General features: G+C 39.4%; 1 protein-coding gene across 1 annotated transcript; it reads right to left on the bottom strand.

Moving 5' to 3' along the window:
- Positions 1-91: 91 nt before the first annotated feature.
- Positions 92-25,263, bottom strand: erlec1 (endoplasmic reticulum lectin 1). Its single transcript, XM_060916503.1, has 14 exons — positions 24,803-25,263; positions 24,408-24,512; positions 18,730-18,807; positions 16,147-16,224; positions 15,895-15,958; positions 13,620-13,678; positions 13,237-13,460; positions 12,870-13,008; positions 12,488-12,649; positions 12,236-12,295; positions 9,210-9,334; positions 1,381-1,458; positions 1,209-1,284; positions 92-1,061 (listed from the first exon to the last, which is right to left on the bottom strand). The coding sequence occupies exons 1-14, from the start codon at positions 24,941-24,943 to the stop codon at positions 990-992; spliced, it is 1,461 nt and encodes a 486-aa protein (XP_060772486.1). The 5' UTR covers positions 24,944-25,263; the 3' UTR covers positions 92-989.
- Positions 25,264-25,821: the final 558 nt, after the last annotated feature.

Below are 25,821 nucleotides of genomic sequence, written 5' to 3' on the forward strand. Positions count from 1 at the left end.
GGGCCCAAAATTTCTGGCGGCGCCCCTGCTTGTATTTAACATCAAGACTGAACATTTCATTTTAAGAACATTAAAATCCTATGCAAACTAATTATAACCAAAACATATTCATCTTTTATTTGCTCAAGTTTTCTTGCTGAATTGGACAATTGGATTTTCTCCTGAATCGTGAATATCATACAACTTTAAAAACCCACGCAAACATCCCTGAATTAAAGCATAGTTCACTACCTTCATTCATTTAGATGTGCATGTACATACACAGTGCACACCCTAAACATTTTAACAATTATTCAAAATCACAATCTAGGTTCTGCTGCTTTTTAAATAAAAAGACAAATGCTTACTATATGACCAAGTTCTTGTATCCACTTAAATGTGGCAATGATACTACCATAATTTCATGGTAGTATCAACATGAAGCATTGTTCAGATTTAGTCTAAAATAAAAAAGCTTGCAGTTTGTATTTTTTGTCATCTTTATGCTTAAGTGGCTCAAGTATGTAACTGGTCTGCTACTTTTGCAATGCATTCTAGCTCTCCATATATTCAATTAACTAAACTTTCAAATTCTTAAAGCCTTGCTTTACTTAAAATGTAATTTTAATGCTTGCAACAGTAAGCATGTAGTTAACAAATAAATAAACAGTTAAAACAACCCAATACGTTACCCTGCAGAAAGTATTGCATTAAATAAAAAAAAAAAAAAATCATGAGCAGTCATTAAAATGTGGCAAAAACTTAAAAACAGATATTCTCCAGTAGATGAGGAAATTAAACAGTTCCACAACTGCCAATTCCAGAATTATCATACTTTGAACACCACACCTGCTCCAACACAGGACAAATGTCACTGAATTCAGTGTTCTTAAAGGGATCATGAGGAATTCCTGGGTTTAGGCACTCTGCTTTCCTTCAGAAATCCACATTTCACTCCATAATCATCACCATCTTCTAAAACAAGCCCATTTCACTAGGATCTATTATTTCTAGCTAGGGAGGGAAAGAAGGCCATTCTCATCAGCTGTGTCCAAGACCTTACAGATCACCGGAGACTCCACCTGAGGAGGAAAGAAAGAACAGAGCAGAAAGAAAGACAAAGGAAAAGTACAGATGAAATCTTCATTCCTCTTTTACATTTAGCTGAGAAAACCTTTTATAGAACATTGGTCTTTATTTCAGAATATTAACGAGTTACAGCTTCTTACCCCAAGAATATATTGGCAGGTCTGGGGTTCCAAGAGATACACAACAACAGCATGAGGAGACTCCGATTCCTTACACCTAAAAGTGAAATAGTATGGCAGCATTTATACGAAATCCTCATTGGCTAAAAAAATAAAAATTATCTTTTTTTAACTGATTACTGAAATGACTCACTTGAGCTTCACAACAACCTGTCTTGGCTTTCCTGTGAGGTCACACACATCTCCATGGCCATAGAAGTGGGACACCACCCTTACAAGTACACAGAAAATGCAATTTTTAAAAAAATATTACACACAAAATTTAACAGTTATTCCATGAAACTGAGTTGTACATGAGCTGATAGTCAATGAGGCGTGTAGCACCAAGTTGGCTATAAGCCATGTACGATGAAACTGAGTGGAATAACTGTTTTACTCTATCCACATTCACTGAATTTTGAGAAACAGAGCATTTTTATTTTTTTGCAAATTCGATAAATACAAACTTTATGCAAAACATCCGACAAAATCATTTCCGCTTAAAATGTAAACAAACCCGTGAAATGACAGTAACAATTTGTGAAAAAGCGATAATTTTTGAAAAAAAAAAAAAAAAGATACTTTTCATCAAAAACTTTTATTCCATACTTTGTTGCTGCTTTTTTTTTTTGTATTTTTTTGGGGGTCTTCTTTAGGTTTTTTTTGGTGGTTGGCAAACCAACTTAAAAGGTGCATTACCGCCACCGATTGAGCTGGAGTGTGGGACGAGATATTGGGGGGGAACTATATTCTTTTCACCATTTCTGTTTCTTTTAACCACTTGATAATTTTTGGGGTTTTGTTTTCGAGTAGAGTTTTTAATTTCGTCTTCAGTTGGTTCAGCAACCCGCTCTGCCATTTTATTTTTCTCTACGGTATATGAACTGAGAGCCTAGTAGTAGAATAGCCAATCAGAGTGCATGATTGCTCATATCCAGTGAATGTGGATATAATTTATTTAAAAAAAAAAACAAAAAAACTAATTAAACCCCCCTCCCCCACCCTTTTTAATATATATGAATTCTTAGGTGTATATGGCTACATTATCTACTCAGATGCTTCAAAACTCATTGGATGGTACTATAGACCCCTTCACAGTAAACGTCATTCATACGTAAGCGGAAATTGCGCGCGCAGCCTGGACCCAAAAAAGACTCAGAAATGCCTAGTTGTTGTGTTTTCGGGTGTCAGAATCGTAGCAGTGATGGGGTTAAAATGTTCAGAATTCCAGCAGGATCTCACCCATTCCAAAAAAAAAAAAAAAGTCGCCGACGTCTATGGCTACAAGCCACCAAACGTGTAGACTGGGATAAAAGCACTATCAAAAATGCGCGGGTTTGCAGCGCCCACTTCATCACAGGTAAGATCAGGCTATTTATTAAAAGGTCCCATGGCATGAAATTTTCACTTTCTGAGGTTTTTTAACGTTAAAATGAGTTCCTCTGACCTTCTTAAGTCACCCCAGTGGCTAGAAATGTCATAATGTGTAAACCAAACTATGCCCACCCTTTGTCAACATTTGAGAATGGCGCGTCAAAATGGCGCGTTGATAGGCTCTTCCCTTTACTACGTCAGCAAGGGAGATGATCCCCACGCCCCCCCTCTGGATTCTCACCCACTGTATGGATTGCCCGCCCAGCTCAAAAGTTGCCACCATAGATACGTCACTTCAATTTTGTAGTGAGGAGACCATAGAGGACACAACAACATGGCACCACCGAAGCGAGCGAAACATGGAAATTGCGCTGTACATGGATGTGACAACACAGAAAGGAGTCTTTTTACTGCCGACGGGAGAGCCCCTGAAGACGCAGTGGCTTAATTTTATTTACTCCAATAATACGCCGTCGAGTCTACCTAAGACAGTGTATGTTTGTCAGAAGCATTTTCCTGATGAATGTTTCCACAACTTGGGACAGTACAGGGCAGGTTTTGCACATCAACTGTCACTGAAGCCTGGGTCCATACCAAGCATCCCTGCCGCATCAGCCACAAACACCGAACAAGTAAGTGTATAACTGTTAAGTCGTTTTGCCGTGTTTTAAAATCGGTGCGTTAGCCTTGCAATGGCTACATTAGCTGTGCAGCTAACCGCTTCCTGCAGTTAGCCAGGTACTCTGCGCTACAAAACCAAAAAGCATGCAGCATGCTCTGTTAAACTGAGTTTAGTCTGGAAATTGACTAACTTATGAGCTTATGTTTGACTATTGCTCCGCAATGCATGTCTTCTGTTGGATAAGCAATATGTTGCTGTAGTTGCTGCTTCTATCCTCTTTGGTTATGAAGTGCGTGTTCAAGCCTAGGGTATTATACGTTCGTAAACTACCACTCCGAACACTCTCACACTCTGTTCTCTGTGTCACGTTGAGTTTACGAAAGGAGTCCGAGGGAGAACGGGGTTTTGTCTTAGCAGCATGGCTACAGGCGCAAAAGCGATAGCTTGGACTGTTGCTTGACCTGCCATTGCTACTGTTCACACACAGGTAGCATGCCCGCAGCTTGGTCAAGCCCCTCCCCCCATGGCCCGCCCCCACCCTCTACCCTTCCCCGCCTCCATGCTTCTCATTAGCAAAACGACGCACTGGGAAAAGGGCTGAAATGGGGCTTTCTCCCAGGAGGCTATATCTACATGCCGAGGGTTCATTTCGAGAAAGGCTGCGGATATAACATCCGGAAACCTCCACGAGCCCGTTTAAAGCATCAACAAACCACCATGCCATGGGTCCTTTAAATCTTTCTTTTTTATTCTTTCTAGTCTTCGTTTATTGATGTAGCAAAATACTTTGGTAACGTTTGTCTGATTAGCTGGGTCATAGTTACACAATGTAATGAATATTGTTAGCATGTTAACTTAGCTTTGCATGCAATTTTGTTTGTAGGAGAGGTCTCGCTTGACTCAAGCAGTCCAGATTTTGTGCCATCATTATTTGTGTATGCCGAAAATCACAATTTTAAAGCAAGGATGGAAAGGTAAAATTGTGTGCCCTCACTCTAAATGCCAACTTACTTTGACTGCTCTAACCTAGCTCCCGCCCCGTTCAGTTTCATTTCCGGTCTCTGCCTCTCGCTTTTTACGCAGCTCTGATTTCTCTTAGCTGCACTCTTTACACCATCATTCCTTTCATGCCATTACCTCCTGCAAATTGCTGTTTAGTGTTGGTATTTGCTGTTGTAGCTAAAGTCACATTGCCATCACATCACTGGCATAATTTGATTAAAACAAAATGAATATGAATGTCCCATTGTTAATCAAGTTGTACATGCCCGCACATAACAATCATATGCGTCTAAAGACTTGTAGGCACGAAGTCTTTCGTGGGTATACACTGAAGTCTTGTCAATAAGGTACGAGTATATATCTGGCCATTGTGTACCAGGGAACTTACTAACATCGTCCGTCCACTCTTTAATTAAATGCGGATCCGGTAGGCGATGTCCACTTGTTAGAGTTAACTTATTTATGTAGCATTCTCGATCTTGTAACGACAATTGTTTGGCATAATCTGACAGCTCATAATGCCAGTCTATGGGCAGCGCCATTGTTTCTGGGTCCAGGCTGCGCACGCATCCTGGCAACGGTCGGTTTGTTTACAAACATGCGAAGGGTTCTATACATTATAGATTGACAATAATGAGCAGTACACTTTAAAAGCAATCAAAAACTTTAAGGCAAAGAGGTGGAATGTTCTGCAATGGTCAAGTCAATCACCAGACCTGAATTCATTCGAGCATGCATTTTACTTGCTGAAGGCAAATGCCCCAAGAACAAGTAGGAACTGAGGACAACTGTAGTAAAGGCCTGGCAGAGTATCCCCAGAGAAGAAACCCAGCATCTGGTGATGTCTGTGGGTTCCAGATATCAATATTTGTAACCAAAGTATTAAAAATGACAATTTATGTTTATGTTTAGTGTGTCAATTATTTTTGGTCCCTTTAAAGGGGGGTGGGGCCACCTCATGGGCCTTATTGGGTTTATGTGCCCGTTGCAAATGATTATAATCATCATGAGCCCCGCTGCCCTTATTTATGATGGGCTGGGGAACCTGGCTCAGCTGAATCATGCAGAAAACTCCTCAGTACATCCCAGGAGTACAGGAGGACCCTCCGGCTTATCAGCTTTGCCACATGTGCCCATGTAAAAAGTGGTGCAATTTCTGCACCATTTATCCAATATGTATGTATAGCCTTAAATTAAAACTGAAGGTCTGCACATTAAGCTCATTTATTTAATTTCAACTAAAATAACTTTCAGTGTTCAAATATTTAGGTACCTGCCTATCTACTGTACCCAGGTGATCATGGACACCAAGCACATCATACAGGCAAACAGATTACTTTATTTTTTAATTCAAAGCAAAGGGTCACTTAATTCTAGCTCTAATAGTGTTGTACAGCATTAAAGATGATGCTGTAGCAAGTGGAACTGACTTACTTATACACCACCTGAGCCAGTCCTCCTTTTATACAGTTGGATTCTTAATTGATTTGACTTGAGGTGTGTTTTAATCTATGAATTTCTGTTTACTTGCTTTATTAATATTTCTTCAGTTAATTACTAATATTTAGTGACCAGGTTCAGTAAATATTGACTAAGCTTGTGTGTAATTGAAACACATGCATATGACAGCATAATCCATAGATAGAAGTGCAATAATTCATCACAATTTATATGATTTGAATCTGATCACTTGAAATTTCGTTCTTCTGCACAAATTTTCACAGACACAGGAGTAAGATACAATTGTTTGTCAAATTTCTAGTGTAAATGCTTGTATAGGCAATTTATGAATAAATCCATTCATATCCAGCTTGACAAATAAGGTCCACTTTGTTCCAAGTATATATAAAATATAGCCGCAAACAGCCCAGCAGGGTATAGTTGCCATGGAAACATCATTTTGCCAAGAGCATGGCTGTACACACAGCAAGTTTCATGGCAACTGACCAAGGACTGCACAAAATACAAGTTCACTTCTGGTTTGGCAGCTTTGCCACGGATTTCATTAGGCTGGAACAGATGAAAAGTTTTTGGGGGGAAGAAGAAGGAAAAAAAAAATACAACTCATAGCTTTCATGAGATTTTGTCTGAAGATCATCTGTGCCAAGTTTGGTGAAGATTGGACAAAGATTTGTGGCATGTGAAAAATTTAACCATTCGATAAAATCCAGTATGGTGGCCAGATCAACTAAGTTGACTTGAAAAATTGGCATGTCTTGGCTTTGGGAACTCCCAGCGTACCAGCAGACGCAATTAATTTAAGACAAAACACATCAACAGTTATCAGCCCAAACACAGTTTTGCTTATCGCACACCCCCTTGTAGTCAAATGACAAAAGAACTGTTGCACTTTCTGAAAATGGGGTTCTGAGTTCATGTACCAAGTTCAGTGCTGATGCATCAAAGCATTGCTGAGATATGACCTCACTTCATATTTGGCAGTTCGCCAGCCAAATTTTATTGACTGTAATGGACAATCAATCGTGCAAATAAAAAAGCCAACATATAAGTTTTGGGAGGCTTGGTCTGAAGATTGTCTCTGCCAAATTTCATGAAGACTGGATACAATTTGTTACCTGTGAAAACTTTTAAGTGGTTTTGATAAAATACAATATGGCAGCTACATCAGTTAGGTTGACATGACAACTTGCCAGTTCTTGTCATATAATGGGAGATCTCAAACAAGAATTATTTTTTAGCTTCAAACAGTTACTATGCAAAACACGTTTTTGCTTACAACAGCGGTCAAATTTGTGCTTACGCAAAATGGGGGTCCCAAGTCCAGGTACCAAGTGTGGTAGATACATCACAGCATTGCTGAAATATGACCTCACTTCCTGTCTGGTGGCTTCCCCTCGATTTTGATTAGCTATAAATGGGTGAACATTTTGACAAATCAAAAATCCAACAAATAACTTCTGTAAGGCTTGGTCTAAAGATTGTCTCTGCCAAACTTCAAGAAGACTGGACAAAACTTGTGACCTTTGAAAACTTGTGTTTTTAATAAAATCCAAAATGGTGGAAAATCCAGTATGGCAGAAATTGGCAGCATGGGGTGCGCTGAACTCTGCTAGAGCCAAGAAATAGTACTGCCAAGTGGTACCTCAATTTTGAAAATCAGACATACTGTTCAAAACTTACATGCATAAATAAATACACCTCCAACTTTGACCCATTGGTGGTGCTAAAGCACTCGAGGTGCAAATGAAACTTGGTGAAAAGAATCAGTGGACTGATTCCCAATCGGTGTGCCAAATTTCAAAACTTTTTAACCATACGGTTTCTTTGGGTTGACAGACACCCTAGCCAGAAGATGATGAATAAAAAGAGCGGTAGAAACACAATGGGTGCCTATGGAGTTTCTCCCCAGTAAGCCTACTGATCAGAACAGTGTGCACAGTATTTGTTTTTTGCAGGACAATTTAATTTACTTGATATGAATCCCTTTTTTTAATTAATTTTTTTTTTTAAGTCTATTGTCTATGGTTTACTTCAATAGCCAGACCTAAACACTGCCTCACTTGGCTCCAAAATAAAGAGCTTGTGCCAACAGGAACTCTTTTGCATTCACATGATGTGGGCTTTAGCAAAGTTCTTTAACATGATAGGAGATGGCCCATTTGAGGGTTTTTTTTTTTTTTTGTCCATCGGTGGTTTGATCCATTAGCCCGACCTAAACACTGCTGTACTTACAAACATGGCACCATCATATTTCTGTACAAACTGGCCGTATCTGAAGAAAGGAATGCATTTTATATAGCCACTGCTCTATATAACCCTTGTAGACAACACTGTCTAGAGGACACCATGTTTCTAATGGGGTTTCCAAAAATAATCATTTAATTCATTGTTAAATTATGAATTGTACCTTCACTGCACATGCCCCCAAATTGTTCTTAAATGAACGTTCATCTTTGTTATTAAAAAAAAAATCCCAGTAAATTATACAGGCAGTATAATGAAATGCCATTGAAAAGATCACATTTTGGCTTGCAGCAGCTCTTTCACGGCTTTGCTGTTCATTTTGTAGCATATTCAGTGAAAATTTCTGAGCCTTCTTCATCATTTTTGGAAGAAGTCACCAGTGCCAACACTTTGTAACAGTCAAGGGTAAAGCTGTACGTTTAAGTTTACTGACAAAAGATGTCTTCAGTATGGAGGACTTTTCAGTTGCTCAGCAACACGACGAGCTGCATATTTTTGTCTTATGTTGGGGGGGGCAGGGTGGTAAGGGCATGACAGTTTATAGTGGTTATAACAAATGATAACAGAAACTAATGCTACTGGAAAATAATCTTCTTCAGGATGTCAACAGTAACTGCTATGCACCGCTCCATCACCACACCCCCAGTTTTTTGTTGTTCTTTACACAACATAATATTTATACACTCAGCGGCCACTTTAATAGGAACTTGTTCCTGATTCTAAGATCCCTATTCTTGGCTGCAGGAGTGGAACCCAATGTATCCTTCTGCTGTTGCATGCTGAGATGCTTTTCTGCTCACCACAGTTGTAGGGAGTGATTATATGAGTTACTATATCCTTCCTGGCAGCTGGACCTGATCCGTCCATTTTCCTCTGATCTCTCTTATCAACAAGGCATTTGTTTCCACCCACAGAACTGTCACTCACTCAATGTTTTTTGTTTTTCGCACCATTCTCTGTACACTCTAGAGAGTTGTGTGTGAAAACCCCCAGGAGATCAGCAGTTTCTGAAATACTCAAACCAGTCCATCTGGCTCAAACCAACACCCATGCCACAGTGAAAGAAAGTCACACTTTGAGATCACAATTTTTCCCATTCTGATGTTTGAAGTGAACATTAACTGAAGCGCTTGATTTGTATCTGCATGATTTGATGCATTGTGCTGCTGTCAAGTGACTGGCTGATTAGAGAACTGCATAAAACAGCAGGTGGATGGATGGGTGTTCCTAATAAAGTGGTCAGTGAGTGTATATGAAAGAGCAATGCACAGATGTCATACTTCACTTTCTGGGTTCCCTCTTCTTTAAGCTGGTAGGTGCGCGCCACGTTCTTCTTGGACCACTCTAAATGCTCAGCGTGATTCCAAGTGCCAACCACGACAATACTCTTCCCTTGTTCTTTGTCCTGAGACAACATGAAAACAAGTGACTTGGGTCACTCAAGGAATCATACTGTTATGTCCGGGGATGCAAATGATTTTTCTCCACTTATTTTCTTGGGTTGAACTCATTAGCATAGCTTAATTACCTTTTCAAACTACTGAACAATACAGTAGAGTCCATAAGTAATTAGACAGTAGAAATTTTTGTTTTGTCATCCAGTATAGTGAATATGGGACATGGCAATTTATTAGGATGGTTTTTTAAAAAAGGAAATGCTGAATATTCATTTGAAATGTACATACAGTTACATAGGGTGAAGCATATAAATTACATACAGAAACCACATAATCCTTTTTCAAAGCCTGTGCCCTGTACCTGTCACTATACCACCATAGCTAATGAACATCAACTTGATGTTTTGTATTTATAGTATTTTTCTGTAGTCACTGACTTGAAATCTATTAATTTTCAGTTCCTGTTTATTTCAGAGCCTTTCTATCATGAACGAATAAGGCAACCATGAAAAGAGAGGACTAATATATAGTGGGGCAAAAAAGTATTTAGTCAGTCACCAATTGTGCAAGTTCTCCCACTTAAAAAGATAAGAGAGGCCTGTAATTTTCATCATAGGTACACTTCAACTAAGAGACAGAATGAGAAAAAAAAAAATCCAGAAAATCACATTGTCTGATTTTTAAAGAATTTATTTGCAATGGTGGAAAATAAGTATTTGGTCAATAACAAAATTCTCAATACTTTGTTATATACCCTTTGTTGGCAATGACAGAGGTCAAACGTTTTCTGTAAGTCTTCACAAGGTTTTCACACACTGTTGCTGGTATTTTGGCCCATTCCTCCATGCAGATCTCCTCTAGAGCAGTGATGTTTTGGGGCTGTCGCTGGGCAACGCGGACTTTCAACTCCCTCCAAAGATTTTCTATGGAGTTGAGATCTGGAGACTGGCTAGACCACTCCAGGACCTTGAAATGCTTGTTACGAAGCCACTCCTTCATTGCCCGGGCGGTGTGTTTGGGATCATTGTCATGCTGAAAGACCCAGCCACGTTTCATCTTCAATGCCCTTGCTGATGGAAGGAGGTTTTCACTCAAAATCTCACGATACATGGCCCCATTCACTCTTTCCTTTACACGGATCAGTCGTCCTGGTCCCTTTGCAGAAAAACAGCCCCAAAGCATGATGTTTCCATCCCCATGCTTCACACTAGGTATGGTGTTCTTTGGATACAACTCAGCATTTTTTCTCCTCCAAACACAACAAGTTGAGTTTTTACCAAAAAGTTCTATTTTGGTTTCATCTGACCATATGACATTCTCCCAATCCTCTTCTGGATCATCCAAATGCTCTCTAGCAAACTTCAGACGGGCCTGGACATGTACTGGCTTAAGCAGGGGGACACGTCTGGCACTGCAGGATTTGAGTCCCTGGCGGTGTAGTGTGTTACTGATGGTAGCCTTTGCTACTTTGGTCCCAGCTCTCTGCAGGTCATTCACTAGGTCCCCCCATGTGGTTCTGGGATTTTTGCTCACCGTTCTTGTGATCATTTTGAACCCACGGGGTGAGATCTTGCGTGGAGCCCCAGACCGAGGGAGATTATCAGTGGTCTTGTATGTCTTCCATTTTCTAATAATTGCTCCCACAGTTGATTTCTTCACACCAAGCTGCTTACCTATTGCAGATTCAGTCTTCCCAGCCTGGTGCAGGTCTACAATTTTGTTTCTGGTGTCCTTTGACAGCTCTTTGGTCTTGGCCATAGTGGAGTTTGGAGTGTGACTGTTTGAGGTTTTGGACAGGTGTCTTTTATACTGATAACGAGTTCAAACAGGTGCCATTAATACAGGTAACGAGTGGAGGACAGAGGAGCCTCTTAAAGAAGTTGTTACAGGTCTGTGAGAGCCAGAAATCTTGCTTGCTTGTTTGTAGGTGACCAAATACTTATTTTACCGAGGAATTTACCAATTAATTCATTAAAAATCCTACAATGTGATTTCCTGGATTCTTTCCCCCCATTCTGTCTCTCATAGTTGAAGTGTACCCATGATGAAAATTACAGGCCTCTCTCATCTTTTTAAGTGGGAGAACTTGCACAATTGGTGGCTGACTAAATACTTTTTTGCCCCACTGTGTGTGTGTGTGTGTGTGTGTGTATATATATATATATATATATATATATATATATATATATATATATATATATATATATATTACACACACACTACCGTTCAAAAGTTTGGGGTCACCCAGACAATTGTGTGTTTTCCATGAAGTCACACTTTTATTTACCACCATAAGTTGTAAAATAAATAGAAAATATAGTCAAGACATTTTTCTGGCCATTTTGAGCATTTAATCGACCCCACAAATGTGATGCTCCAGAAACTCAATCTGCCCAAAGGAAGGTCAGTTTTATAGCTTCTCTAAAGAGCTGAACTGTTTTCAGCTGTGCTAACATGATCGTACAAGGGTTTTCTAATCATCCATTAGCCTTCTGAGGCAATGAGCAAACACATTGTACCATTAGAACACTGGAGTGAGAGTTGCTGGAAATGGGCCTCTATACACCTATGGAGATATTGCACCAAAAACCAGACATTTGCAGCTAGAATAGTCATTTACCACATTAGCAATGTATAGAGTGTATTTCTGATTAGTTTAAAGTGATCTTCATTGAAAAGAACAGTGCTTTTCTTTCAAAAATAAGGAAATTTCAAAGTGACCCCAAACTTTTGAACGGTAGTGTATGTCGATTCACTAACAATATGGTTCACTAACAACATTCTGCTCCGAAACTGTACCATTTTGCTCAAATTCAAAATCCAGTGTTGATCCAAACAACTGTATGTTGCACAGTATGCAACATACATTTATTTCATTTACAAAACAAACAAACATTCTTTCCTCTCACCTCATGATACTGATGAACATGCTTTCCATAGCAGAATTCATATTTCCACCATCCAACACCCTGAACAGAGGAGTACAGGGTCATGATTGAATCATGGCTTTATCAAGGCAAAAAAGGTGTAGCAATTGCACAAAATTAGAACAGTAATATAGGCATGAGACTTCAAAAGCCCTAATTTAGGACATTTTCCCTTTTCACATGTAAATAAAGATCTTGAAGAAAGATTATATGAACACTCTTAAAAGGCCTCACCCCATGTAGACAGTACGAGCCACTCAGAAATTCCCTTATGAGCTGCTCATCAGTCAGACGAGATATGTGAGTGGTGCTCACTGTCACCTGGGTGTGTCCAGCTACTGCTATGGGTTTGTGGGTAGAGGTAAAGGCCTCTTCCCGCACAGGTGATGTGTCGTCCTAAAAGAGAAAAGGCCCCACTGGTTAAAAATGGGGTCTTCTTATTAAACCAGAGGGAGTGTGTGTCTATGAAGTGGTGTTTGGGCCATTATTTAAATCTTACACATAATTTTTTTCCTAAACTTCACTGTATGACAATGTGTGTACAAGTGGAATAATAACTCAAGCGCCATCTCAAATTTTCACCCTATAGTGAATGTTGCATGTGTGTTGCACAAACCTCTCGCTCAGTGGGAGGGCTGAAGGGTGGCCTAAGCAGCTCCTCCTGCTGCTGGTCCAGTTGGGAGAAGCTGTGGGGCCGGAGTGGAGAGCCTGCCAGCGCCTGGCAAAAGATGGCATTCACTGGTGATGACTTGAACCTGAGTATTTTGTGACGAGAACAAGACAAAGGTATTTTCAAGAAACCCAAAATAAAAATCACAATTTGAGCACCAAATTCTTGTTTTTTCTATTAAATATGTTGTACAAATCATTCCTCCCCAGAAAACAAAAAACCCACAACTGTAATTATATAAATACATTTGCAGCCTGCTATTAGCTCTCCTGTGTTTATTTATCTCCTGTGTGTACCGCCTTCTCTCACCTACCTATATTTAGGATGAGCACAGAGCAGTGGGGTGAGCACCACCACTTCATACTCGCAGGTTGTCACTTCAGCAATGGAAAGGATCTCATGTTTTGCCTCTGGGTGACACACGTACAGCACAGAGGCAGAACGAGGCTTATTCTGTTTCAACAAACATGGGGTCCCATTCCCCATCTCCACTGCGTAATAAGGAGTCAGCTGGCCTTCTATATTCTTAGTTGGCACCTGTAACATTTACCGGGACTTGTATGTAACTATTCAGAAACAATGAATAATTACATACAAATGACTTCACTAATACTACAGGATACACTCTATGGAATCACTATTAGCTTTTCACATGTTGGTTATTTGGTTGACCAAACCGATTAGCACTTTACATACCTCAATGTTGAAGTCTGGTCTTTCACTGGCAGCATCCGCTACTTTACTATGCTCAGAGTCTGAGGAGCAGAAAAGCATATGAAAACCTCATTCTAAACCCTGAAGCAGAACTGAACAAGAGTGGTCTGAGAGCACAATATCCCCCACTGGCAACTAGGCCATAACTCTGGTAAAATGTGACTGAATTGAACGAAATTGCAATATGTCAGTAACACGCATATAACAAAGGACCCTGTCAAGTTTCATGAAATTCCTCCAAAAATTGTGAGAGGAGTTGATTTCAGAAGGTGAATGCCCTTCCCGGGATGGACAGACATTGCCACGACATAACCCCCCCCCAGGCCTTTCGGCCAGCTGGGGATAATAAAAATTGTGAAGGAAGTTGTTTTCAGAAAGCAAGCACACCTTGATGAAATTGCCAAAGTTTGTTAATAATCAAGGGCATAACTCTGGTAAAATTTGCCCAAATTAAAGAAATTTCAATATGTGTATAACTGTCATATAACAAAGCCTTTTGCCAAGTTTGGTGAAATTCCTCCAGAAATTGTGAGAGGAGTTGATTTCAGAAGAACGTACACCCTCATGAAATTGTCAGAGTACAAGGTTGTTAATCAAGGGCCACAACTCTGGTAAAACGCGACCAAATTGAACAAAACAACAACATGCGTACTACCCACATTTAACAAAGCCTTTTGCCAAGTTTGGTGAAATTCCTCCACAAATTATGAGAGTTGATTTCAGAAGGAAAACACTCATGAAATTGCCAAAGTATAATTTTGTTAATCAAAGGCTGTAACTCGCAAAATGCAACTGAATTGAACGAAATTGCAATATGAGTATTACCGACATATAGACCCTTCCCACGTGACGTCACGACAAACGCGGCCGCCATTTTGGACATGAACTACCAGTAGTCTACCACAGCCAACAACGAGGAACGACAGCGAAGCATCGAAAGGAATATAGCCATCAAAGAAAGTTTTTACTTTCAGCAAGACTTCCATCATGCCATTATATTGTTGTGCACCTGGATGTAGTAACAAGGCAAGATTTATCATTTTATCGGATCCCGACAGATGCTGACCGACGGAGAAGATGGATGGTCTCTAAAATATTGGCAAAATGATGTTTATTGGCATAGCAATCGTGTGTAACGGGAAGCATTTGCATATCCGAAGTGTTATGTTTACATCAAAGATAAAATAAACCGATATGACAATGACTGCTGCTGCCAGGTTGGGGACACAAACTAGTAGAAAGGAAGTGTGCCAACGGACTTCCTTTGTGGTCGATTCTGCTTTAAGGTAAGATGCATTTAATTATTCGTCTGCTGTGGGTTTGGAATTGGTAGCCTGACCGATTCGTTCATGTTTGTGGTGCCATTTGTTTGTTGACGCGTGTTGAAATGGAAGATTGGTTGTTGACATGATTTCCAGTGATGCTTTGGTGCTGCTGTGGATCAGATGTGTTGAGTAGCCTGACTGTTTTTTTTTTCTTGCGTGTGGTATCATTGTTGACGCGAGGTTGTTTTTTGAATATGCCAATGCGGACACGATTTCCCCTGATGAGTTATGACTTCAGATGTGATGCGTGTGTGGAGTCCGCGTGATATGTGCATAAGATAGGCTTCTCATATGTTTGGAGATCCGCGCTCTGAGACAAGTGCAAGCACCCCCCCCAAGGGAAAAAAAGGGACCCCCTGAAAATATCGGCATAGTTCGAACACTGGGTTGGAGAAAGTAATGGCAAATAGTGAGTGCACAAACCATAGAAGGTAAACTGTACACAGCGCCAGGGCAGTGTGATGGTATGTCTACTTTTAGATTGTGTTAGCTTATCAATGAACACACTCGTCACTCGACGAGTTTCACGTCTTTACGACGGATACTTAAATGTGCGTTAGGTATTATTGTTGCAGTCTAAGCAGTCATTGTAGCAGCTAGATGAGCGAGAACCGAAAGGGTCTGTGCCATAAACTGTTATTTCTTCATGTCCAAAATGGCGGTCGCGTTTATGAAGGTCACGTGAGTGAAAAGGGTCTATAACAAAGAATCCTGCAAAGTTTTGTGAAATTCCTCCAAAAATTGAGAGAGGAGTTGATTTCAGAAGGTGAGTACCCTTCCCGGGACGGACGGACATCACCATGACATAATCCCCCTTCGGGCCTTTCAGCCAGCAGGGGATTTAAAAAAAAAAAAAAAACCCTCAATTTTTTGCATTCACAAATATAATAATAATAATAATAATAATAATAATAATAATAATAATAATCCACCTGCTGAAGAATCTGTGTTTTTGCTGGTCATGCTGCCCAGGTAATACTCCTGTAGGCTCACTTTCTGCAGGCCCAGAACAGAAATCAGCATCACAGCTGCATAATTTCTATAAATGCAGTATATTGCACTAGGTAATGTTTTCAAAATTGGCTAAACAAAAAAAAAAAACCAGTTACATTATATCCTTGGTTTCTTTAAAACAGTATTTTCTGCCTTTAAACCATAAAGGGAATTGGAGTTGTCTCACAGACCTGACCAGTTTCCTTTTCCTCATGATACTGCCTCACATGTTTACCATGGCACACCTCATAGGACCAGTAAGACTCAATCTGCAACAAACAGAGGCCTTATTATATGCCTGAAAAGAAAGTAGATTAGGACAGTCACAAATTAAAGCGTAATTAACAAGAAATGGAAATTTAAAATTTTTACTGCTCATCAATAAACCAAAATATTAAAATGACACATCTAAGCCCCCCATCTACAGCTCACATTAAATACAAACTGCAGTGAAAAGGTCATTATTGATATAAGGCTTGACTTATCAGCAAACTACAAACCAAACAAATGACTGACTAACTAACTAAAAACTCAAAATACAGAGAACAGAAAAAAAATAATAATAATAATGCAACAGTATATACACATGACTGATAAATTATGACTGAATATCAAAGTCTACACCTGATAATTTTTTTAATAAAACCTTTAAACAGGAGGGACAAATAACTAGCACCCAGGCATCCAGAGCAAGCAGATTTTAGTGTTTTATTCATAGTTGCTGGTAGACAAGCAAGTTTTAAACAGAGAAAGAAAATAAATCTCTGACTTCCCACTGACTTTTGCACAACAGAAGTTTTAATTTGGTACAGTGTCTTGCAAAAGTATTCATCCCCCTTGGCGTTTGTCCCGTTTTGTCGCATTACAAGCTGGAATTAAAATGGATTTTTTTTTTTTTGGGGGGGGGGGGGGGGGGGGGTAGCACCATTAGATTTACACAACAGAGGTGAAAATTATTTCTTTATGGTGACACAAACAATAAAAAAAAAAACATTAAAAGTAATAAAAAATAGAAATCTGGAGTGTGCATAGGTATTCACACCCAAAAGTCAATACTTTGTAGAGCCACTTTTTGCTGCAATTACAGCTGCAAGTCTCTTGTGATATGTCTCTATTAGTTTAGCACATCTAGCCACTGGGATTTTTGCTCATTCCTCAAGGCAAAACTGCTCCAACTCCTTCAAGTTAGATGGGTTGCGTTGGTGTACAGAAATCTTCAAGTTATGCCACAAATTCTCAATTGGATTGGAGGTCTGGACTTTGACTAGGCCATTCCAAGACATTTAAATGTTTCCCTTTAAACCACTCCAGTGTAGTTTTAGCAGTATGTTTAGGGTCATTGTCCTGCTAGAACGTGAACCTTCATCCCAGTCTCAAACCTCTAGCTGACTCAAACAGGTTTTCCTCCAGAATTGCCCTGTATTTAGTGCCACCCATCCTTCCTTCAGTCTTGACCAGCTTTCCTGTCCCTGCAGATGAAAAATATCCGCACAGGATGCTGCTGCCACCACCATGCTTCACTGTAGGAATGGTGTTTTCAGGGTGATGGGTTTGCGCCACACTTGACATTTCCCATGATGGCCAAAAAGATCAATTTTAGTCTCATTTGACCAGATAATCATCTTCCATGTGTTTGGTGATTCTGCCACATGCTGTTGGGCAAACTCCAAACGTGTTTTCTTGAGCAATTACTTTTTTTCTGGCCACTGTTCCATAAAGCCCCGCTCTGTGAAGCGTACGACTTAAAGTGGTCCTATGGACAGATACTCCCATCTCCGCTGTGGATCTTTGCAGCTCCTTCAGTGTTATCTTTGTTGCATCTCTGATTAATGCCCTCTTTGCCCGGTCTGTGAGTTTTGGTGGGTGGCCTTCTCTTGTCAGGTTTGTAGTGGTGCCATATTCTTTCCATTTTGCTATAATGGATTTAATGGTGCTCCCTGGGATATTCAAAGTTTGGGATTTTTTTTATAACCCAACCCTGATCTATACTTCTCCACAACTTTGTCTCTGACCTGTTTGGAGGCTCCTTGGTTTTCATGTTGCTTGCTTGCAGAGTCAGGGTCCTTCCAGAACAGATTGATTTCTACAGACATCATGTGACAGATCATGTGACACTGATTGCACACAGGTGGATCTTAATCAACTAATTATGTGACTTATGAAGTGAATTGGTTGGACCAGCTCTTATTTAGGGCTTTCATACAAAAGGGGGTGAATACCTATGCACACTCCAGATTTCTGTTTTTTTTTCCATCTTAATTATTGTTTGTGTCACAATAAAACAACTATTTGCACCTTTAAAGTTGTAGGCGTGTTGTGTAAATCAAATGGTGCTAACCCTCCAAAAATCCATTTTAATTCCATCTTGTAATGCAACAAAACAGAACAAACATCAAGGGGGATGAATACTTTTGCAAGACACGGTCTGTATTAAAAATGGTTGCTGCAGGTTTGGTTTATATTTACAAAATACAATTAAGCTGGTCAGTAAAACTATTGAAAATCTTTCCTTTGCACTTTTGTCAGTTAAATAAAAGGTTCACGTGAATTAACAAATCACAGATTTTTGTTTGTATTGGACTTTGGAAAATATCCCAATTTTTCTGGAAATGGGTTTGGCATCTCATAGCTCGCCTGGAACCTATTCACCATTATCAGACTGAACACATGTTAAAATAAATGCAGACATATGCTCTGGTTACAATCTCCCTCAGCTTTCAAATTATGACAATCAAAAGTTATTTAAAGAATGAAACCAGAAATATGAAACTTGCCCTGTATGAGCAACTGCTTTGTTTGAATAACGGTGCAAGTAGAACAGCTGGGCTGTGTCCTGTATACTCCTCCTCATCCTGATGAAAAGACCATTATTAAGTGAAAAAGGGATCAAATAAGAAAGATCAGGAGGAAGCAAGCACAGACAAATTGAGAGACTGTGAGTGATTCTATATAATAAAGATATGTACCATCTTATTTCTGATAACAGTAAGATTAAGACTCATTATTTTGAAGCAGTGATTCCCCATTTCCTGCACCCCTTAATTTTTATTCAGTGATTTAAAGATTTGGAACAACATAACTAATCAGAACATTTAAAACTTCACTGCCTGTTCAAAAAAAAGGGGGGAGGGGGTCACCGCTTGGATTTAAATAAGCAAATACTTAAGAACCTTTGATTGGATAATTATTGCAGTAATTATGTTTCAGCTAGGAACAAATCTTTAACCTTGACTGATGCAGTGAGTAGCTTCTCATTTCTTTAACAGTCATGTTGGAAGACTTGGTCATAGAAAAGATGTTATTGTGTTTTGGTGGTCTAAAAAAAAAAAAAAAAATCTTGACCGACTTGGTGCCGAGTTGAATGCTTGGTGAAGTCAAATCATTAAAAATAAATTGACAGTGGAACTCACGGCTATGTTTAATAGTGAAAGTAAGAGCATTTCCAGACGCAAAATGTGATGAGAACTCACAGGATTGGGACTAAACAGCTGTGTCCTCATAAGAAAACCACTTGTTAGGTAAGGAAAAGTCAAGAAAAGTCTTCAGTTTGTTCGGAAGCATAAAGATTGGATTCTGGATCAATGGAAAAAGGTCATGTGGTCTGATGAGTTCAGACTGACCCTATTCCTGAGTGATGGGTGTGTCAGGGTAAGAAGGGAAGCTCATGAATTGATGCATTCATTCATCATGCGATGTCCACTGTAAAAGCCTCTGGAGGCAGTGGTAATGATCTGGGCTTGATTCAGTTGGTCAGATCGAGGCTCAGCAATGTTACGGGGCAATGAAATGAAGTCAGCTGACGACCTGAATGTACTGAATGACCAGGTTATCATCGCATCAATGGAATTTTACTTCCCTGATGGCACGGGCATAAAATTAGGGCTCAGATTATGAAAGAGTGGTTCAGAAAGCCTGAGGAATCATTTTCATACATGAACTAACCACTACAGAGTCCCAACCATCTCTTTGAGTATAATATTATGCACGTAAGAAGAAGTCTTTGTCACATGCACACTCAAGCACAGTGAAATTCGTCCTCTGCATTTAACCCATCTGAAGCAGCGAAAAACAAGTGAGCAATGAGCGCACACACACACCCAGAGCAGTGGGCAGGTATACTACAGCACCCGGGGAGCAGTTGGGGGTTAGGTGCCTTGGCCACCCCATGTTAACCCAACCGCATGTCTTTGGACTGTGGGGGAAACCAGAGCACCCTGAGGAAACCCTCACAGACACAGGGATGGGGACAACATGCAAACTCCACACAGAAAGGCCCCCCATCAGCCACTGGGCTCGAACCCAGAACCTTCTTGCTGTGAGGTGATGGTGCTAACCACTACACCACCGGGTCACAATGTAATGAAATAGATTAGTATAACACTTAGGTTTATTAGTAGGCATATCGGGTGAAAATTCAATCCAAATTGCTTAAAATTGCTCTCACTGAATTCAGAATTGAATGAAGAACATCATACTTTTTACAGAATCAAAATGTTTATTCATTCTTGAGATATTACAAATCAAAGATTGAGAAAACGGCTTAATTTTTAGAAAACTGCCGTAATATTCTGTATGAGGATCACATGGTCCAAAATGGGCTTCATTAACGAATGAGATCAAACATTTTTCCTTAATAACTTTTCTATTTTTCAAGATATTTACATGGAAATTGGCAGCCACACAGGTTTTATACTGAATACAAAGTTTGAAAAATAAATTATGCAAATTAGTTTTTAATTAGTATTAATTATGCTAATTAGGTAAACCATTAAATTGGTACACTCAATTAAAAAAATAGTCATGAAAAAAAAATTTTAAAAAAGAGTTAAGCAATGACAGACCAACTAGCTTTAATAACACTGGATATGATTCCACACAGTTTCATCAGAATATTGTGTGTAGCCTTCGGCAAAACGAGTACACTTCACTAGCACGTTACTGCTTATTAATTTCACTGAGGTGACATCATAAAGGTTTTCTGTGATTGTATTACCTGAGCTCAGTAAAGGGAATTTACAGTGTAGTACACCAACTTAGACATCTGTATAGTGCTGATATTTTATATATAAAATATCAGCACTATACAAATGTCTAAGTTGGTGTACTACACTGTAAATTCCCTTTACTGAGCTCAGGTAATACAATCACATTGCTTAATTTAATGGTTTACCTAATTAGCATAATTAATACTAATTAAAACTAATTTGCATAATTTATTTTTCAAACTTTGTAATACTGTATATATACAGTATTTTGGGAGATATATTGAGTCTCTTTGGGTGTCTTATGCCTAGAATTACTCAAGAAGGTTGTATGGTTCATTTAGCTCCTTTCTGAAAGTTTGACAAATTGTATGTAATGACGTAGAGTTCACTGTGCAACAAATGTATTTATGGTGTCAGACTTGTATAGACTTCTGTATTTCAATGCAAATTCAGGGGCACATCTGGAATATTTTTGACCATCCTATGAGTCTTATTTGTATATAGTTTTAAAGTGTTATACTTTTGTGATGTGTTGTTCTAAATCTCAAAAACTCTGAATAAAAATGGTGCATGCATAGAGCTCATTTATCAAGATTTTCACCCACAAGTGGCTGAGTTGCCATCATCTGAAGAACAGAAACTAGATTAACGACCAAATCAGCTGAGAACATTGCTGGTTTCCTTTTAACTTTCAGAGGATTCACGACTAATGTTTTTTTTCCTGCGGATTTCAGCTATCACAGCACAAATAAGCCATTAAATCAGTAATTTGAAATGCAGATAAGCATTCGCTCACTCACAAACCTCCACCATGATAATTTAGATACTGAAGTGTGCTGTAGTAATGTAATGCAAGCTTTAATAAATAAACAAAACATGTTCTTCATGAAAGAACTGAAAGTGAGAACCATGATCTCGGTTCTAAACCCAAAAACCTTGATTAGAGCGGCGGCTATAATTAGACAGTCCATAATTATTGACACCTTTTCAGATTTACTCATAAAAAGCAATTCTACAAAGGTGAGTTTCAGTTACAACAGTTATTATTGGTTAATTAATCAACCAGAAGACCCCCCTCACCCTTTGATCTTGTCGTCTGATGACAGCTCATTACTTATCAAATTCACCAATATTTTATGATATCCTTGTTGAAATCTACTTTGTTTCTTACAAAAGGATTGTCATATTGGTACACTATGCCTGGGAAAACCACAGCAGTATAACAATAATCTTCCCAATCGCTAGGAATATAATAGGCTCTGGGTCCACAGACCCACATGATAGTTTGGGTAGTATGTAATGTAGTAATTACAGTTGCTATTTTGTATCTAAACGCACATTTGAGAAGTCACGTGAGGTGTCGATAACAGTGACCACTTTCACCGGTGTCCACTATTATCGACACCTTGTGAAATTAAGTGACATTTACAACTGTAATGTACCGATGGGAGGAAAATGCCATTCACCAACAATCTGTCAGGCAAAGGATGGTTTTACCCATTTTGCAAGAGGCAACCAGAGATAACAGAACAGGTTCCGCAACTTCTTGGGAGAGAACGAGCCTGCATCAGTTTTGAAATGCTTCAGGGTCGGTACAAGGGCCTTAATTAATTTTTGGAGGAGGAAGTACCGGATTTTCAGAATCTTAACAATCCCAGGTGCATTTTCAACGCAGATGAGAGTGGATTTCCCCTTTGCGTTACAAGTAATCAGATGTTAACATCTGTATCCTCACGACATGTGTGCCAAGCTGTTTCCAACACAAAGTGTCAAATCAGTTATGGCATTCTTCAACGCCTTAAGGGATGACTTGCCTCTTTTAATAGTTGTCTTCCCTGGTCAGAGATTCAAGAATATAGGTTTGTCGGATTTCCCAGAAGTCATTAACGATCATACTGACAATGGTTGGATGGACAGTGATTTGTTCTTTGAATTTCTGAAGCATTTTGTCAAGTTTGTGAAGGAGAAACGCATTCAGTTTCCTGTTGTTTCTGTGTCGATGGACATTCCACCCACATCTCCCTTGCGACAGCAGAATTTTGTGCTGCAAATGGAGTAATTCTCTCCTGTCTCCTGCCCACCCAATGCCACTCACATCTTGCAGGCTTGTGATATCGGATTTTTCTCTTTTTTTTTTAAATAAATAATCATCTGAATGGTGGTACAGTGGTATAGTGGTTAGCGTTGTCCAGGGCTTTGAACCAGAATTTTTTTCCTATTGGTTTGTTCCGAATAGAAATGGAATTTTAACGTCTCCGGTTTTGGGTTCCACCATTAAATAGACATTCCCGAACCGGTTAGAACAAAAAAATTTTGTCCCCGGAACGGTTAATTACGTTCCCTGTCAGCTGTTTAACAAATGGCTATAAAATTATGTCTCTGTCTCATCCAGCTTAAGCCAAATGTAGGCTAATTCTATTACAACCTTCATTAAATAAGACAAGAAATAATTCAAAATTATTATTTCAAATATTGGCGATTTGGATTCTCAGTACGTCTTCCCATCTACACAAACAGAAAAAGTGCCAAAAATGAAAGATAATTCGTTTAGTGTGTTACCAAAGGCTAGTCAGGCCCTATGCATTGATAGGCTAACAGAGGTTAACATTTAATGTTCGCGAGCCTCTCATTAACGTGGACAAATATATTGATATCGTGTTTGAAATTGACGTTTTTGAATAACGATAGACTGCAATATTTACCTCTTATTTAAGATGTGGAGACGTGATAGTAGTCCACCCTCCCGCTCTCTCCATTCAGTCAGCGAACGTCACACAGGAAGTGAACCCCAGCGGGTCATAGAAACTTGCGCAGGAGAAGAATGACTTTTTTATTTGTAGGCTACGGAAACTTTGAGGAACGAAATAAAAACCGGTATTAACCGGTTACCATTATTTTTAATAAGCTTTCTGTTCCGGAACATAAAAAATAATAAAGTTTCTGATTTCGTTTCTGTTCCATGTGAAATAGAAAAAGTTCCCGGTTTTCGTTCCTTGAACCGGTTCAAAGCCCTGGCGCTGTCGCCTTACAGCAAGAAGGTCCGGGTTCAAGCCCCGTGGCCGGCGAGGGTCTTTCTGTGCAGAGTTTGCACGTTCTCCCCGTGTCCGCATGGGTTTCCTCCAGGTGCTCCGGTTTCCCCCACAGTCCAAAGACCTGAAGGTTAGGTTAACTGGTGACTCTAAATTGACCGTAGGTGTGAAAGTGAGTGTGAATGGTTGTCTGTGTCTATGTGTCAGCCCTGTGATGACCTGGCGACTTGTCCAGGGAGTACCCCGCCTTTCACCCGTAGTCAGCTGGGATAGGCTCCAGCTTGCCTGCGACCCTGTAGAACAGGATAAAGTGGCTAGAGACAATGAGATGAGATGAGATGAATTTACATATTGAAAGTCTTTTTTTACTTTTGCAACAGCCAAAAGATTAAGGTGTCGATAATTGCTCTACTATTTTAAACATCATGCCATGTTTACCTCATCTCCTCTAGACAAAGAAGGCAATAAGCACTTGTATTTCTCCTTTTCTGCAGTGGTCATAATAAGGTAGTTATCTTCTTCATAAAGGGCTCCGGATGCTGGCTTTGGAAAACAGAGCAGGTGAACAAAGTGATCACGTGATCCACAACAAACACGGAAGTCAGGGCACAACAGCAAGAGAACTAGCTACATAACAAATACAATAAATAAGTGAATATATAATGTGCACTTCATGCTGTAACAGTTATCCACTTAAAATTACTGCTATATAACGGTCTGTAAATTAACGAAAAAACAAACAAACAAATAAGGTAATGTAACCAATACATAGTCGATTTAGCCACTTAGCTGGCTTTTGACGTCATTGCTAATGTGTAGAAATTGGTTCCTACCAAGGTGAAATGTTCCCCGGGCCAGTTGATTTTGAAAGGGATCTCATCTGTGAATAAATGCGAGGCTCCTCGATGTGCAGAAGCTCCGATATACAGCTGCAGCGCACCAAAACACACCACACACAAGCCAAGTCCACGCATGGCTCCAACTAGCCACTTTATCAGGTCTGCTATAGCGACATGGAACCAATAACAAGACAGAACTTTAACTGTAACACTGACTGACTCATACACCCGACCAAATAGCAGTGCTCGCGATATAGCTAACTAACAAGAAGAGTCACTAGGAATCAAGAGTCGACACCAAATCTTAAGGAGTCGATTCGGCACAATGAACCCGATTTGGCAAAAGCACAAGTAGGTGTAACCTTAATTCCCTCTCTAAATTGATTTCAACGTGGAGAAATCAAAGAAACTAGACTAATATTTGTTTTAAAAAATAATCTCGGACCTTTGAAAAAAATGTGTGGAATCGACTCTGTCAGGAATCAAAACCAGAGTCTATTCAAAAAATGACAGCCTAGAAACACTAGGATGCGTTCAATTTGCCACGTCTATTTCCGGTGTTACGCCGAGAAAAGTATGCCTGCGGGAGAATGCGTGTCTATCGTAGGAGCGCGCGCGCGCCACTGAAAGTGAAAGGAAGGATTTTTTTTAATGACAGTTTCTGTTAAAACTTTGTTAAAATGTTTGTAGTATATCATATGATATTGTAATTTTGTTAAAATACCGGTATACAGTGAACAAACGTAAAAATAGGTCACGGTTCTGAAAAGTTTGTTACCAAGCAACTGCTAAACCCACACATTTTAATAAAGACTTAAAAATTCAAAACAACGTGACTCGGGTAACAGAGCTCTTGTTACACTTTCAGTGTGTATCAAATATACAACATCACTGTTCTTGTTTTCATGAAGGGAAAAAAAAATACATTTGTTGCGCAGTCTTTTTAAAACGTCTTTATAATGAAGGCAAAAATCCCCCAAAATTGTTAATGTTACACCACACATCTGAAATGA

The sequence above is a fragment of the Neoarius graeffei genome, chromosome 3 (genome assembly GCF_027579695.1).
Source record: "Neoarius graeffei isolate fNeoGra1 chromosome 3, fNeoGra1.pri, whole genome shotgun sequence".
NCBI classification, from domain to species: Eukaryota; Metazoa; Chordata; class Actinopteri; order Siluriformes; family Ariidae; genus Neoarius; species Neoarius graeffei.

What these genes read in the sequence shown, in the direction of transcription:
- erlec1 (XM_060916503.1), bottom strand. Translation starts at nt 24,943, where the DNA reads ATGCGTGGACTTGGCTTGTGTGTGGTGTGTTTTGGTGCGCTGCAGCTG. An exon ending in CCGGGGAACATTTCACCTTG is followed by an intron (nt 24,513 to 24,802) that starts GTAGGAACCAAT and finishes TGTTTTCCAAAG; the next exon opens with CCAGCATCCGGAGCCCTTTA. An exon ending in CTTTGTCTAGAGGAGATGAG is followed by an intron (nt 18,808 to 24,407) that starts GTAAACATGGCA and finishes TCTTTTCATCAG; the next exon opens with GATGAGGAGGAGTATACAGG.